The sequence below is a fragment of the Peromyscus maniculatus genome, chromosome 6 (genome assembly GCF_049852395.1).
Source record: "Peromyscus maniculatus bairdii isolate BWxNUB_F1_BW_parent chromosome 6, HU_Pman_BW_mat_3.1, whole genome shotgun sequence".
NCBI classification, from domain to species: domain Eukaryota; kingdom Metazoa; phylum Chordata; class Mammalia; order Rodentia; family Cricetidae; genus Peromyscus; species Peromyscus maniculatus.
This window is the reverse complement of record NC_134857.1, coordinates 9,777,900-9,795,626: the sequence shown is the minus strand read 5'-3', so window position 1 is coordinate 9,795,626 and position 17,727 is coordinate 9,777,900. Positions and strand designations below refer to the sequence as shown.

Sequence of the window (17,727 nt, the reverse complement as noted above, 5' to 3'; positions counted from 1 at the left end):
GGCTGAAAGGGTGGGGGGTCACCTATGGCTGCTATCTGTTTCCTCCTCCAAGGCCACACACCATGATTTGCCCCCAGTAGTGTGTTTATGACAACTGTCTCTTATTACAGTGGGCACAGGGTCCCTAGCGCTTGGTAATTACTCATCGCCTTTACAGCAATCCCCAGCCTTCCCAAATAGAAACCACATGCTCTAATAGACAGAATATATTCAAAATACCTCTTAATTTGTTTAAGAAGGAGAAAGATGCAATGTTAACTGCAGGCTAATTCCTTGTTCCTGAGAAAACTACAGTTGAGAGTAGACTTCAACATCAGTTGAACCATTGACCTGGAGCCTGGTTATTGATGTCTCAGTCCAAATCTTCAAGGGTGGTAAACAAACTCCTGACTAAGGAAACACCCCAGATTCTATGTTTTGAGACCAGACACAGACTCTACTCATCCTGTAACAAAAAGCTCCAGACAGACAAGTCAAGTAAATCTTCTGTTATTTCCAACACAGAAACTGTAGAATTTCTTAAAGCCATCCTGCTATAGGAAAGAAAATGAGAAAGCAGCATTTTTTTTTTTTTACAAAACATTGCAACTTCTGCCTTTAAGATTGGTTGACTACCCATTAAGACATTTTTCATAGTACTTTAATGCCCAAAGGATAGATTTTTTTTAAAAAAGTGTATTTCATAATTAAAAGTGTATATATATATATATATATATATATATATATATATATATATATATATGAGTTTTGCTTGACTGAGTTTGATAAAGTAATATGTCGATAATTTATTGGAATTGTCCATAACTGAATCACAATAATACAATTATGTGGAAGTCTTACCCCCCAGGTGATTTTATTTAGTGTATCAAGTAGTGTAAATAGTACATGTGTTGATTGAGTCTAAATGCTGTTGGAACAGATTGGGGAATATATTCTGGTAGAAATTTGAAATGAAAGCGCCTCCATCTTCTTTTCCTGCTTACATCCCTGTGACAGTGTGGCAGAGGCTCTGTTCATATTAACGAGCACACTGATGTGCAGCAGTACAGTTTAGACTCTATCAGCAAAAACGAAACAAAACAAAACAAAAAAACAAAAAACAAAACAGAAATGCAATCACTTAGCACTTCCTGTTTGTGCAGTGGGGAGGACAGAGCTCCAGTGAGTTTTGCTTGACTGTGTGACTGTGTTCTATAAAACCTCCTTTGCATGAACTGTCTAAAAAATCATCATTGCTTTGACTCAAGTGTTGGACTCCACCATTCTGCACCCACAGTCAGCCATCACTTGAAAGCAGTAACTGGCGAATTTGGTGTTTATTTTCCTGAAATCAATTTGTTTCAACAATTACCAGTAAAGTATATCATATTTCCACATGTATAAAACATGCACAGAGGCATTAAATTAAGCTCACACATAAAGTAACTCATCAACAGCAAAGTTAAAAAACAAAAGTATGATGCTTAGCAATTTGATATTATAATCCCGCAAGACTCAAACTGAGTAAAGTCTTACATAAAAGGCTGAAAGGTCACAAAGGTTGGCCTTAAAATATACTTAGAAATATTGGCACATCTGTGAGAAGGGACATGCTGCTTTATGGACAAATTCTTGGTTCAGGAGGATAGTATAGGAGCACACCAGCTGCGGGCTTCTTTCAGAAGCAGACTTTTCACAGCCTCTCCTCTGCTTCCCATACTTGGCCAGGACATGCAGAAGTCAAGCCCTGAGATAACTGAGGAAGATACAACAACAAGTGAGCAGGTTTCCCAAGGATGGGGGTTTCATGTGCAGGAAGGCTAGCACAGCCACTGGTGTGAGGGGAAGTCAGAGGACGTGCTCATGGTTCATGGGAACCAGCAATGCAGGATGGGCTACATTCAATTGAGTTTCCTTTGCAGGCTTAAAATAGAGCCATTGTAAATTATGTCAGTCTTTCTCAAATCATGAAAATGATTGTTAAAAAGGTCTCCCAATACACAATGTGCATTGTTGTGTGGCTTTGATGTGTGAATGATGAGAGTGCATGATATAATACTAATGAAATGGTGGGGGAGAAGCCGCAGCCTTTCCCCACACAGGGAGTTGGTAAAGGTGAAGTCTGTGGATGAGGGAAGGCTGTTAACTCTGTCTTCATGCCTCCGATCTAGGGTGTTTTAAGTGCTCTGAAGTTTTCCTGCTTAATATATCTTTAATTTTTCAGATCCTACTAGTGTTAGTAATCAGGTGGAGGATGTAATGTATTTTGGACCATGACTTCTCCATAAATATTTAAACATACCAATATTATGCAAAATATTGTGCAGGGGGTGGTGGTGGAAAACATTTACATTCTCTGTGTGAAGTATTTGTGCTGCTTTGCAGACATTTGTCAGTTGGATGCCTTGCTTTGGAATCTAGTAAAATGGAAATTTTTATGTTCAGAGCATCCAGATTGGGGACTCCCAACTTCTATTCCTGGCTTCCTAATTGAAACTACTCTGGGTAAACCACTTGTGATACTTGCTGAATTCAGAAGCAATTGCCATAAAGCCTGAGACTCTTTTTTGTTGTTTGCACACAGGTGAGGTCTGCCATAAATCCTATACTCAGTTTTCAAACCTTTGTCGTCATAAGCGCATGCATGCTGATTGCAGAACCCAAATCAAGTGCAAAGACTGTGGACAAATGTTCAGCACTACGTCTTCCTTAAATAAACACAGGAGGTTTTGTGAGGGCAAGAACCATTTTGCGGCAGGTGGATTTTTTGGCCAAGGCATTTCACTTCCTGGAACCCCAGCTATGGATAAAACGTCCATGGTTAATATGAGTCATGCCAACCCGGGCCTGGCTGACTATTTTGGCACCAATAGGCATCCTGCTGGTCTTACCTTTCCAACAGCTCCTGGATTTTCCTTTAGCTTTCCTGGTCTGTTTCCTTCAGGCTTGTACCACAGGCCTCCTCTGATACCTGCTAGTCCTCCTGTTAAAGGACTATCAAGTACTGAACAGTCAAACAAATGTCAAAGTCCCCTCTTGACACATCCTCAGATACTGCCAGCTACACAGGATATTTTGAAGGCACTATCTAAACACCCACCTGTAGGGGACAATAAGCCAGTGGAACTGCTACCCGAGAGGTCCTCTGAAGAGAGGCCCCTTGAGAAAATCAGTGACCAGTCAGAGAGTAGTGACCTTGATGATGTCAGTACACCAAGTGGCAGTGACCTGGAAACAACCTCGGGCTCTGATCTGGAAAGTGACCTTGAAAGTGATAAAGAGAAATGTAAAGAAAATGGTAAAATGTTCAAAGACAAAGTAAGCCCTCTGCAGAATCTGGCTTCAATAAATAATAAGAAAGAATACAGCAATCATTCCGTTTTCTCAGCATCTGTAGAGGAGCAAACCGCGGTGTCAGGAGCTGTGAATGATTCTATAAAGGCTATTGCGTCTATTGCTGAAAAATACTTTGGTTCCACAGGACTGGTGGGGCTGCAAGACAAAAAAGTCGGAGCGTTACCTTACCCTTCCATGTTTCCCCTCCCATTTTTTCCAGCATTCTCTCAATCAATGTACCCATTTCCTGATAGAGACTTGAGGTCGTTACCTTTGAAAATGGAACCCCAATCACCAAGTGAAGTAAAGAAACTGCAGAAGGGAAGCTCTGAGTCCCCTTTTGACCTCACCACTAAGCGAAAGGATGAGAAGCCCTTGACTTCAGTCCCCTCGAAGCCTCCAGCAACATCCGCCACTAGTCAAGACCAGCCCCTGGATCTAAGTATGGGAAGTAGGAGTAGAGCAGGTGGGACAAAGTTGACTGAGCCTCGAAAAAACCATGTATTTGGAGAAAAGAAAGGAAGCAATATGGAAACAAGACCGACTTCAGATGGCTCCTTGCAGCATGCAAGACCCACTCCCTTCTTCATGGACCCCATTTATAGGTAAGGATGATGGGAGAGAATGGTGGATGAAACAAATGTATGAAACAGAGATTGTATACTATATCAATATTTCTTTTTCCAGATCATTTATTGTAATTATTATCATTATCATTAACAGTGGATGAAGTTTAATCTTGAGAAATCAACTTTTGTTCAGAGGTTGACAGGTTAAGTTTGGACCTATTTTTGGATGTCTCTGAAATTGAGGTTTTAGAATAGGCCCACAGAATTTTTTTAATCCTGACAATAAACTTATTTTTAACATTATTTGGGGAATGGAAAATATGAGAAAGCCATCTTTAAAGCAAGCTGTCAAGCAGCAGAAGAATGAGGCTCCCGAAGGATTAGCACACATAGGCATGGGCATGTAAACAGATTGCTTATTTAGAATAACACAAGACCTAGAGCAGCCTGAGTCTCCTCTTTGCTAACTCACTGACATGTCTTAAGTATGTGCTGCTGAATTCTCTTTCTGAATAAATCTCTTAGGACCCCAAGGAAGTGAAATATTAATCACAAAAATGGCTTTGCATATAGAATGATTCAATTGCTTAAAATATGTTTCTATTTGATCTTATTATCCAGTTTCCTTCAAAATGTGTAAGAATTCTATAGGTAAAGCATATATGTTTAATAAAATGTGTTTCAGTAGTATACTGTAACAATCACCATTAAAATGATTTGGTTTTTGAATATTAATTTTTTTAGCCATTATATTTATTACAACTTTTACATATTATGAGAATTTTCAATTTACTTCCTAATTAAAAGTTGAATATTCTCAAGATTTCATGGAACATGTGGACTTTTTATTGAACTTATTTAAGATAGGATTATTTTCATATTGTACCCAGTATTTCTGAATGAAGAGATTTAGTGTTGTTCTTTCATTCAGTAATACTGATGTATGTCCTCCGATTTAGTAAGTGCTAGAACTGAAAGTCCTCATCAGTCAGTGCCTTTGACCCAGATTATCTACAAAGTATTTGGAGAGTTTGCTAGTATATGAAAGGCTGTCCCCATCTCAACAAGAGAAAGAGAATAACACAATAAAAAGGATACATGTATTCAAGAGGCTGAGGCAGGAGGATCACAGGTTTGAGGCCGGCATGAGGCTGTGTAACAAGACCATATCTGGGGAAAAAGAAGGCAGTCTAAAATGTCCTTGTGCTACCAATTTTAAGTTTCAACACTGAGAAAGTATCTATTGCATCATCGTCATTACCTGTCACTGTTCTCAGCCCATGTTTGCTGCCTTCAATTTCAAGACACCAGACCTTTCATTTTATGAAAGGGAAAGTTCTTAAGAAAAGCTTTCAACTCCAATTAGTGCCAGTCTGGGTTGGAGCTCAGTTTTGTAGACCCCTTCAGTTTTGCAGTGTTTCACCTGGAAGTGGACCTTTTAATGCCTACTTCAATAAGTAAAGTAATACATGTGAAACATAATATAAATTAAGTTTTTAAAGGATAATTGACAATAGCTGGTAAAAATTAATCCATCTTATTTCACTTCTCTGTATACCTAACTGCAAATAGGATGTGGAGCATGTTTAAGGTTTCTCCTTTTCTCCAAACCTATTTCCTACCTACCTTAGAGAGAGAGAGAGAGAGAGAGAGAGAGAGAGAGAGAGAGAGAGAGAGAGAGAGAGAGAGAGAATATTTGTATATTTATATATCTATCTCACACATATGTTACATATAAATGTATATAACTGAGCATATCTTGAATATCTGCTACAGTGGCTTGCTAACTTAGAAGTCCCCTTATTTCCAACAGGCAGTTTCAGGAGAACTAGAGGGGATATTTGGAGTTATAATTTTTGGTAGAAAATGGCTTAAATTAAATTTTCCTACTTCTTCCCAACCATTTCAAATTCTTCAAACATTCTTGCCACATCTGAAACAGAAGAATCCTAAAGTTGTACAGATGCCTGTAACTCAGCAACTCTGCAGGTTTCTAACTCCTCTACCACCCGAGTCATTGAGTAGGGTTTTCTGTTGTCAAGGGAACTTTCTCCCACTGAGCATCCAGAAGTGGCTGCTTCCCCAGCAGACGTCTTCTTGTGTGTCCCAAAGAAAACGTCCATGGCTTTGCTGTGTTGAGAGATGGTGACTGTGCTGTGACTGACTCACCTCCTAAATCTCATTTTAACCTTTCAGAGTAGAGAAAAGAAAGCTCACCGACCCACTTGAAGCTTTGAAAGAAAAATACTTGAGACCTTCTCCGGGCTTCTTATTTCATCCACAAGTAAGTATTTTGGATTTGAGATTTCAAGCTTGTAAACTAACTTGTTGATCCCAAAAAGCAGGTGCAATGGAATGAAAGAAACTTTAAGAACACTAGGATTTCCTATGACGCTGCTGTGGAAGAACACAGGAAATTCTAGCAGGACTAAAACCTAAGCTTTTAAAAGAAAAAGGCATCAGTATATGTGTAAAAATAACATAGTTTGGGTGTTAAATTATTATGTGCCTTAACTATTTATTGAGCTAAAGTGCATGTTGGAGTGAGTAGAACTCAGTTAAGGAAATAAATATTGAAGTTATCTTTTGTGTTTAAAGTTTCCTGATACAAAGATACGGATCGCACAGCAACTTGTCCCAGCTTCATGAAGGTCACTCTTGTCCTTTTAGTGCTTAGATAAAAACAGGAAATGAGTCTACCTGACAAGTTGTTACCATAGAGGGTGAAGGAATTTATCTAGACACCACTGGGCATTCCAATGAAGGTCTGTAATTGCACAAGAATTCACCACAATACACAGAGCTATTTACTGAATGGAGCCAGGCCCATTTATCAAAATACATACAGTTTCTCTTTGCAAAGGGGCATGCTGAACAGCTCTATCTCCCTGCTCCATCTCTGCATTGCCACCCATTTAATTATGTTTTTGAAAACTGGTTTACATATCAACCCACAGCTAGAGAGTTGTATTGCAGGTGCAACCATGATGTCTGGAATCTGACGTTTAACTCACATTTCATTTTGTTTTGTTTTGTGTTTAAATGATAAACGCTCTGATCTTTAAAGATATCAAAGATTTTTATGAAAATTCCTGACAATTTAGTAAATAAATTTGTTCTGTTGTAGTGTGTTCAAACCATAAATAATAGTCCTCTAATTAAACTAATGAAAAGCTCTTCAATTTATATGTAAATACATTAATTTGTCTTGGGATAGGAATCTTGTCTACTGTCTTGTGTCCTTACTGTTTCAATTGTCTTCTTTAATACCCAAACAAGAGTATGACAACAAAGATACAAACATCTGTTTTAGCTATAAAAATCTATTTTTTCCTCCAAATTCTCATTCTAATTAAAATTGAGAAAATACATGTTTTGTTATCAAAAGTTTCAGAAACATTCCATCATGGATTTTTATATAGGAAGGCTAAGGACTGATACTGTTTACATAACCCCTGCATGGAAAAGACCCAAGTGCTGAGGCAGTAAATGTTTATCAGTAAATATTTGATATTTATACTGACCTAAATAACACTTGCAAGGGTTCATGGGCTAATAAGCCTAAAGACGATATGCTCTGTGTTTCAGATATTATGTTAAAAATACGACTCTCTTGATATTTTCTTTCCTAGTTATAAATAAAGCCTATATGAGTCTATATTATTATTGTATACATTCAATAATAGTGACCAAATTGCTTGCATATTTTGATAATATAAAAACTCTAGTAATTAAGTACTTCAAAAAAGAGTGCTGTAGATCATGATAGAATGAGGGAAAAGGGACTGGGGTTTAGTGTCCTTGAGCAATTTGGTCTTCCTGGCTGTTAGTTTTCTTCTCTATAAAAACTCTCTGGAAGTTGATTTCAAGATGCCCATGTCATCTAAAAACTATGGCTAGCCTAGGTTAATGAGCCACTTGATAAAGTGGGTATGTTCATTTACCAATAATTGCATATGTACAGGACTGTGTTACAAATATGGAATTCTCATATACTTAATAAGTTAATATGAAGGAATGTGTTATATTTTAATATTCTCAAAGGCAACAAAGAATAAAACAGATAAGGGATGTGCCCAGTGCTCAGAGCACAGTGATGCCCCCTTCTGCAGACTCACTCAGGCATACTTGTGGGACCGCAGAGGAAGTGTATTTCTTTCCACCTTCTGAAATCGGTCGCTGTGTAATGCAAATACTGTATATGATGGGCAGGGATGCTACAGGGGACTTTGGAGGAGGAAAGGAGGTAGATATTCAGGGTACTTAATTCACAAGTTATTGTTAAACTATGGTGGGGAATTGAGCAGTTTTAGTAAGCAATATTTAGTAGGGAATTTCCTGGGGTACATGCAAGAGGAGCTCAGCTCTTCCTCCAAGTCTATGGTCTTTGGAGAGGTCAGTTTTCTTAAAGAAAACTACTCATGTCCTGGGGTGTTTGATTTTGTTTTGGTACTCTATCAATTCTATTCTAGCCTCAACTAATAAAAACAAGGTTTTGAGATTAGAAGAATTGAGGCACAAGGTGTTATTACTACTTGTAATTAGCAAAAGTGCTTTGGTTTGAGGAAGATTGTTCATCTCTTTATGTATAATAGGAGACCCCTTGGCCTAACAGGGTAACTAATTGCAAGATTTACAGAGCGGATATACTTGACTCGGTGCATGGTTTCTGAAAGGACTGAATGAAGACCCTTATGAATGAATGCACATGGCGAGCATAAAGTCATTGTAGTAAAATACCCTCTTCTTATGCCCTGATCTTACTTTCTAAGCCATGGTTTTCTAAGCATGGATGCTCCATGTACCTAGGGCTATTTGGAAAGATGATTATTGTGCCTTTGGCATGACCTTACTGTGTAGATGTCATGAGCCAACATAAAGGACTGGCCTCTGCTATCAGGGTTTTCCATGATTTTACAGCTAAACAAATGCTTGGGTAAGACCTTTGGTTCTTTACTTCACAGCTAAAATATTTTGAAACATGCATAGGAGCTGCTGACACCTGCTGTCTATTTCTTGAGCTATCATACAACAAAGAGGATACTACATTCTTAATTGCTTTAGAAAACTATGAACACATACATATACCAAGTTTGGATAGTAACATGCCATGGAGAAGCCTAGTTTTGCATTTTTTGAAAAACACAATCACTCCCCATGACACAAACTCTTGACAATAATAAGTGAACAAACCAATAGATAATTATTTAATTTTACCAAAAGATTGTTAGGCTATTTTACTTCTTAGAGAATTACAATGTTTTAAATTATGTCGAAGCATTTGGAAGATATATGCTCACATATGTCCAAATTAAGAGATAAATCCTTGGAGTCTGTGTCTCCTCATTCATTGCTTGGAGAAGAAATTTGTGGGATGAGGCTATTAGAAGACTCTGCAGCCTTCATTTATTTTCATCTGGTGAATAAGTTACTTGATTAATGGAAACACTGAGCACTATAGAAGTTACCCTGGATGCATAGTTAAAAACTATCCATGGTGCTTTCTTTTACATTATAATTTTGAAGAAGAAAGAATGACGACACAGAGATAAGATGGAGAGAATGCACCACAGAGTGATGGCACAGACTGTCCACTTCTGTAATTCCTTGTTAGAGCTTTCCTCTTCACATTACAGCTCATCTGAACTGACATAAAAATCATCTGGCAATTATACCCCTGTAAAAGTGACTAGTATCCATGGTTGGGTTTTCCTGCACTTTTAATATTATCCTCGGTTTTGTCACATTTTATTTTCACAGATTTGACCTTTCTTATCTATATCAAGGACCCCATTACTTAAGTTTTCTCTCTTATTCACTTACTTACATTATGTGAGTGTGCTTTTACTGCATTCTGAGGAGCTGAGAATAAGTTAAACATACTCAAAGTTATTGTTTATTCACTGCTGTAGAAATCCCACATGCCCTTTGTATTCATATTCTATTTTGCTTGCAACAAGTATTTCCTATTGTCACATTTCTTACTTGTCACCACACTTATGGAAACACGTAATGGATCTCCTAACTAAGTGATCTTTTCAAGGGTAAAAACTTCAGGCTCATGGAAGCGCATCTAAGCCACTGAGGCTTTCCCCAAAGACTGTGACCATAAATGTCACAAGTAACATCTTTGTTTCTTCTTCCATATTTTTGTGGTCCAAGTACCAATCTGTCAAGCACAGAATTCCCAACAACATTATCTTTTGTTATGCAATTATTCCAATTTTAGTACATGATATATTTTCTGTATTAATGACATGATAGAGACACCGTAGACTGGATTATGACAGGGAATTGCCTGATGCTCAGAAATAAAAGCAGAACTTGGGGCCATAGTCTTGCAATGAATAAGAAGAAAAGGAGAATATTCTGCCTTATTATGGATTCCGTGGCACACAGTAGGTGGCTTTCTTAGAGTGATGGTCATTCTGGTTTCTAATCAAGCTTTATTTCTATTATTAATTTTAGGAAATAGAGGAAACTCAACAGTGTTATACATAGATTTACTTTTCATTTCTAAAACTTTTACTCAGATAGAATTACATGATAAGTAAACACCAGATTAGTATAAATGCTCATTTCTCAAAGGATAGATTGTAGTAAAGATCCAACACAGAAGTAATTTTCTGTTTCTGTTTCAATTTTGCTACCAGTTCCCACTACCTGACCAGAGAACGTGGGTAAGTTCATTACATTTTTTGACTAAAGTAATGTAGCATTGAAAAGAAAAGAGATTAATCTGAATGCAGAGCAGATGAGAATCTGGAGCTTTGGATTGATAAGCCTGGAGCACACAAGTTCCCTGCTCATCCAACAATACTCTCAATATAATAGGGCATTTAATAAGCTAAAAATAACTCATGGAATGATTTTATTTGCTAAAACACACTAATTACACATAATCATACTTTGATAAGAGTGTTCTTATATAGACTTTATATGGGAATCTTTGAGATGAATCAAGTAGAAACTATTATTATTTGGGGATAACATATTAAAGGTTTTTTTTTGATAACGCCCTATGTAAGGTAAAACTTGAACTGATATTCAGGGCCGACACTGGGATTCACATTCCTCTGTGTCAAGACAGAAATGTCCCCTACATTTTGGAGACAGACAGAAAGCTTTAAGCTTTTGTACCTAAGGACTGAAAGGACTTTTTAGAATTAGGTCTCATTTCTGTAACTTTTGTTACAATGTATAAGTAAATCTAATTTTAGCTCATGATGCTAGGGATATGTTTATTTTTTGTATACAGAAAGATATACATGGAGGGAAGAATCCTCATTTTATATTGTATCTCTAAATAGAACTTGATGGATAGGAGTAACACATATCTCAACTTTTCCTTTAAGTCTTCATGTGTTTACATTACCAATCAAAGTGACCTGTTTCATGGGGACACGGACAATCTTGGGAAAGTTAAGGTGTCCCAAAGTCACACTTGTTTCCAAGTAAACTTAATTAAATAGAATATGGCAGCACTTATTTATTTCCTTTATCTGATGTTATTCTTTACCAGGAGTTCCTCCATTTTCTCTGTTGTAGAATACATGATGAATTGGGAAATTTTCTCACTGTTATCGCACATTTAATAATTAAGTACATGTATTTAAAAAGCATGATAGAGGAAAAGAAAGTCAGTGAGAGAATGTGCAAGCCACTACTCTAATTATGCTAAGTTATACAACTAGTGAATATTCTTAAGAATATTCTTAGAATATTCTGTCCTGCATTTTCAGGATTCCTCCTCTGTCTTCTCCAGTAGAGGTCTGTTCTAAGCTTCATGTCTCAGTTTCCTTATCTTTCCTAAGGTACAATGTGACTTTGGCGTTGCCACATTGTTAACTGCTTGAAGCTTATGATGTTGATCCCTATACTTATGACTGATCATTGCACTCACTGGCAAAGCCGATTCAAAGTCCAAGCGAGACCCCCTTTTTACCAGCGTAGTGTCTGGAAATGCTGCTTTCCATCCAGTCAGTCTTCAAGGCTGTAACTTACACTGCAGTTATGAAATAGGTACTTGTGATAGACACTGGAGACACCAGCTTTATAATTCTTGATGGTAAATAAACTCAGTGATTTTGTAATCATGACTGTTGAACTTGCTCCATGAAGTGAGATAAACATAAAATATGAGTATTTATTTCTCCCTCAAATGACCATGGTTTTGAGGTTTCTCAAGATTATCAGGCGAACAAATATAGAAATCTATTGACTCTGCAAACTTTCCCATCCTGTTGTTTATGAATAGTTAGTTATGTTATGATAAAGTCATGTGTAATCTAATTGGGAATCATTCGTCCTCATAATTTATGGTGTGCTTGGACGGACAGAGCATTTCACATAGTCAGGTTGTCACTTTAATAGTCTTGATGAGAAACTTTTTCAGGTCCTCAATGATTGGCACTCCAATAATAAACATTAAGCTAAGCGCTTAGATCCATGTTGGTGATATCTTGCCTGAAGAAATATTTTTTAAAAAATATTAACTATTTGACTGGGGGTATAGCTACATCTTGGGGGAGGGGCTAGGGAACTGCATCTGAATAGTCTACGTCAGTATAAAGTTAATAGCCTCTTGGGGACTGGAAGGGAGAGAAATAACTTCCTTTTCCAGACATCTGGCTCTAGATACTATCAACAACTATTATATATGTGCAAATAAAAATTACTGCTCCATTGGAAAAAATCTGTCATTTGAAGATCTTAGATTAGTCTAAGATATTAATGGGTCATGTGGCATTATATTGCTAAAATATACAGTGGGTGTTTTCTTTCCTGTAGTTTCCCTAAATCTTTATTTATTGCTTTACAATTTTTATTGGATTTTTTTCTAATTAAATAATACAAACTATATCTAGCCATATTCTAGTATATTAATCCTATTTCTTCTCAACTTTTAGAAATACTAGTTAGGTTTTAAAATGAATATCAAAATGTTTTATCTCTATATAAGATATGTTTCTTCTGGAGGAACATCACATAAGTCAGACCAAATAGAAGGAGAAATCTGAGACTTTGGCCCATATATTAAATAACCCAATATCAATCTAAGGTATAGGCTAGATCAGCATTGGTCACAAAATTGCTAAACTATGAACTGGATGGTGTCTAAATTGCTTCTGTCTCATCAAATAGGGACCCTTAGTCATTCTAATTAAGAATGAGTGGTGTAAGAGCAAATCCTAGGGAGAGGAAAGAAAGGATGCAGTGAAAGCGTTTATGTCTCCTCAGTGATATCCAGCTCAGGAGAGAGAGAGAGAGAGAGAGAGAGAGAGAGAGAGAGAGAGAGAGAGAGAGAGAGAGAGAGAGAGAGAGAGAGAGAAAGAGAGAGAGAGAGAATAGATATGTGTATGAATATGTGTGAGCATATGTGTGTGCATGTCTATACATATGTTTGTTTGTTTTGTTTTTTTCGAGACAGGGTTTCTCTGTGTAGCTTTGCGCCTTTCCTGGAGCTCACTTGGTAGTCCAGGCTGGCCTCGAACTCACAGAGATCTGCCTGGCTCTGCCTCCCGAGTGCTGGAATTAAAGGCGTGCACCACCACCGCCTGGCTTATACATATGTTTACATGTGTGTTTAATGCTCAACTTCCATAGACCTTCTTTCCCCTTCTCTGTCCCAATTTTATCCTCTTTTTATTTGACAGCAGAAGTCAAAGCTGTGTGCAGCTTTTAAGAGAAGCCCATGGGTATTCGCTATTCTTTACTCACTGTTTTGTTGTCAGATGGCTATTGAGTCCACAGTATGTTTTCTCATCTCTTAATGCCTTTCCCACGCTGAAACCATTGGAGTTGGAGTAAGCACACTAACCTTCCTTTAAAGGGATCTAGCAATTAGCAGTTCCTAAAGCAAGACACATTTCTCAACAGCCAATTGCTCCCGAATAGCTCAAATGACTTGTAGTTTTTGTGTGCTAGACATAAAAGCTCAGACTAATGACAGTCATGAGTAGGCTGCTTTCCATAAAAGAGGAAATGTGCTTTTCTTCAAGATGCATTGCTGCAGGAATTGGAGTGTGATCAAGATGAACACTTAGATTATTTACAGTTACTTGATAATGAGACATTACCCAAATATTAATTGTACATAAATAAAATATTTATAACCACCAGCCATTCGCCTATTTCTCTACTTTCTAAATGCATGAGAACATTGCGACCCTTACCTTGCTCATTATCACTAATCAGATTGTAAACCAGAGGTTATTTTTCAGTCAGTAATTTATTCTGTGGTAGATAGATTATCAAAATGATTTTCTGCAAGGAACAATTAGAAGGAATAAATGCAGATAAAATAGTATCATAAACTATTCCTGAATTGATTTTTAATAAATAAAGTCAACATGCTAACACTGGCTGGAACAGGGTAATGACTGCGTTCGTCAGGGGCAGACTTTCCTCCAACCTCTCTGAGCAGCGTCATCATTCCATATCTGTGCCCTGTGATCAGTATGTGTCAAAATCCTTCATAGTGACAAATGTGCTGTCCACTTGCATCTGTGGAGAATGTTTTAGCAGCTGAGTGATTATGAATCAAACCCTTGAGCTTAGAGCCCTTACTGCCTCCCAATGCGTTCACATTTGTCGCCTGACAAGTAAATGTATCTTGACTTTCCTCTGAGTTTTTTTTTTTATGTGCTGTGTTTGATGAAAGACATTTGGCAAATTGGCAGTGGTACCCTGTACGTTGCAATTTGTAGCCAGCGTTAGGAGTCGAGGCATGAAATGAAAGGGCAGGTTCCAGTATAAAGAAGAAAGGGAGAGAGCGCTAACTAGAACATGAATAGTCATTTGAAGAATCAAACATACAATATACCGTTTGTGAAAAGAAAATAATGTTTGAGATTTGGCTTTAGGTTATGACATTCATGGTATTCTGTCTAGCTATGCATCCAGAAAGTGCACACATTGTTACTTTTCCTTTGGAGCTAGACATGTTAGCTTTGCCTTTTAACTTGATCTTGGAAAATACATATCTGTCTCTGTCTCAATGTCTCATCAGAAAAAAAAATAGGCTTTTTATTAGCCAAATGCTTGAATCTGCAGTTGCTCTCTAGATCCTGTGTCTGCCACTGCACCTCTTTGAGACATATGTGGGATGCATATGAAGTACTTTTTTGGTTTTTCTGAGACAGGATTTCTCTGTGTAGCTTTGGTGTTTGTCCTGGATCTCGCTCTGCAGACCAGGCTGGCCTTGAACTCACAGAGATCTGCCTGGCTCTGCCTCCCAAGTGCTGGGATTAAAGGCCTGTGCCACCACCGCCCAGCTATTGAAGTACTTTTAATTGCTGTTTCCATGGCCATATAGCACTCTGAGAACCAAATGAATTAATTTAACAAGATGACTCAAGAGTTAGCTGTCTGTTTAAATTTTTGTAGTTAGAGTTTCCAAATAAAACATGAGCACCCAAGAAACAACATTTTGGGAAAGTTGAAGGAAAAGGAGAATCTATGTAACCATAAACAATAAAAATCAAACTAAGCTGAAAAGAAAACACCATTCTCTAAAAGTGAGTCCTGAAGGTATGCCAGTGGGTAGATGATAAGCAAAATCTGTGAGATTGTTTGAGGCAGGTAAGGGTATGTGTCTGGAAGAATGGGAGGGACTCTTTCCCTTGTATGATAATATCTATTCTGTGTGAAATTATCTTAACATATCATAAACTCTTTTAAGCTAAATCTGCTTGGAACAAATGAACTTTCCATCAAAATTCCTTGTATATGATCCCACTTGAAATTTTGGATTATCCTGATATTAATCTAACATTATCTTAGTCAATTCTTACACATTGAACCGTTTCTCTTTGGATTACATACATTTTGCTTAAACTGTGCCCTTTGAAGACTTGATGTTCTTTCTTGCTGTCCATTCTTCTCATGTGACACCACGGCTCTTTTATTCTTAATTACTCTGGCATGGTGGGTAGCACTGTTTCCTAAAATTTTCAATTTCCCTTTGATATCTTTAATTCAGTGCTGCCAATGAGATAAAATCTATTTGGTTTTATTGTCTCTTTGGGGTATTCTACAGCTCTATCATATCACTAGGATGTGGCCTAACCAGGGTCCTGTGGAAGCAGTCCAGCTAGATTTGTCTCCGATATCCATCAGTTTCTCATTGGTTAGCACTGAACCTCTACAGCCTCCTTCAGAACCTATTGCATGTAGAAGATTTGAAGTCTTTCTGGAGATTGTGTTCTTGGTTAGCAAGAGATGGCTGCAGAAGCAAAGATATCAAGCCCTCATTGCATCTGTGCCTTTCAGATGTCAGCTATTGAGAACATGGCAGAAAAGCTAGAGAGCTTCAGTGCCCTGAAGCCTGAGGCCAGTGAGCTCCTCCAGTCTGTGCCCTCTATGTTCAGCTTTAGAGCGCCTCCCAACACCCTGCCCGAGAACCTGCTGCGGAAAGGAAAAGAGCGCTACACCTGCAGGTATGCGGAGCTGATCACAGCTGACTCATCCAAAATTGCCCCTTTGTTGCAAAACAGCCTGTTGTTTGTTTTACAAATTATTCTTGATAATAGCAGCCATGATCGATTCTAGGTACTTTAAAGTGCTCTTATTTAGTGATATATAAAAATAGTGGTTTAAAGAATTATCATTAAAAATGAATTTTAACACAGACCATTTGGTTGGGATATACGGAAACAATCCTGATACCACCTGCTTGTCTCACTTTGATAGTTATGCATTTTCTTCCACAGTTAATTATTTTCATTGAAATACAGACTACCGCTGCCTTCAATCATATATTTGTTAATTGTCATGGCCCTAATTTTGAATAAAGCTATTCCAAAGGACAAATAAGGTCTCTAAGTGGGGACACTGGTTATAAATGTCTTAGTACTCATCAAGGAAAGAGCAAGCTCCTTTGATGTGTCTATTGTTTTTCCTAATAAATTGTACTTGATTTCTCAATTATTTTCAAATATTTGTGCTATCTGTTTCAAGCACATCAATTTCTCTACTCTTTGGACATACTGTTCCTTTCTTTCCAGTTGAAATATCTATCTATCAACCCAAAATTACAAATTCTTTTCATTTTTTGTCTTCTTTCTGCTCCAGTTTTGTGGGTATAAAGATATGTAGTCAATAAAGTAGGTTTATGGGGGTCATCCGGGCTAATGCCTATTTTCATAAACTACTCACTTATGAGTGAGCATATTCAACAGGCCTCCTAATGCAGCCTTTATTTGTAGAGTTATTTATAACTTTAGAACGGCTTTGCTGCAAATCATAAATGATAGAGACGTGAGTTGCATGCAGGATTAATTAAGTGAAGAATATGCATGCGGCCGCTGTCTGCTGTGGTGAAAAGGCGACTGTGCTGACTCTCTTGTAAATATTTTTTCCTCAAAGATACTGTGGCAAGATTTTTCCAAGGTCTGCGAACCTAACACGGCACTTGAGAACCCACACAGGAGAACAACCTTACAGGTTTGACAATGGTTTCTCTAAATATCTTGAAATATATTGTCATAGTCAATGTTTATTATATCACAATGTAATAAGAACTAGTTTGGTGCATATTTGAATGTAAACTAAATTTTGAGTCCAAGTAGAAATGTGTATCTGCTAGAACCAAAATTAGGAATGTCTTTTCTTCATCAAATAAGATTTCTTAGTTTTTAACCTAAGAGATCTAGTGTAATTTCTAGTCGTGTATATATGTTTAGAAGATGTTAGCAACCTTAGAAATGTTTTTTATTTTGGTTCTCTCTTCTCAATAACCAGTATCATTTTAATTGACCAAAATCTTAACACTGAAGTTCCTCTCATCCAAGCCTCACAGTTGTTGCTAGGAGGTAACCATCCAAATATATCTGCTTCCGTA

The 17,727-nt window shown here is 37.4% G+C and overlaps 1 protein-coding gene across 13 annotated transcripts in view; it reads left to right on the top strand.

Annotated features, from left to right (window-relative positions):
• The window catches only part of Mecom (MDS1 and EVI1 complex locus), a 562,596-nt gene that overhangs the window by 529,687 nt on the left and 15,182 nt on the right, over window positions 1–17,727 (top strand). For 6 of the 13 annotated variants that reach the window (XM_076573900.1, XM_042278912.2, XM_076573901.1 and 3 more), the window contains 4 exons: window positions 2,564–3,920; window positions 6,081–6,168; window positions 16,158–16,324; window positions 17,253–17,330. In XM_076573900.1, coding sequence (XP_076430015.1) covers window positions 2,564–3,920; window positions 6,081–6,168; window positions 16,158–16,324; window positions 17,253–17,330 — 1,690 coding nt within the window. Of the gene's footprint in view, window positions 1–2,563; window positions 3,921–6,080; window positions 6,169–10,537; window positions 10,565–16,157; window positions 16,325–17,252; window positions 17,331–17,727 lie in introns of all 13 variants that reach the window. The other 7 variants (XM_042278915.2, XM_042278910.2, XM_042278911.2 and 4 more) reach the window with 3 other exon arrangements.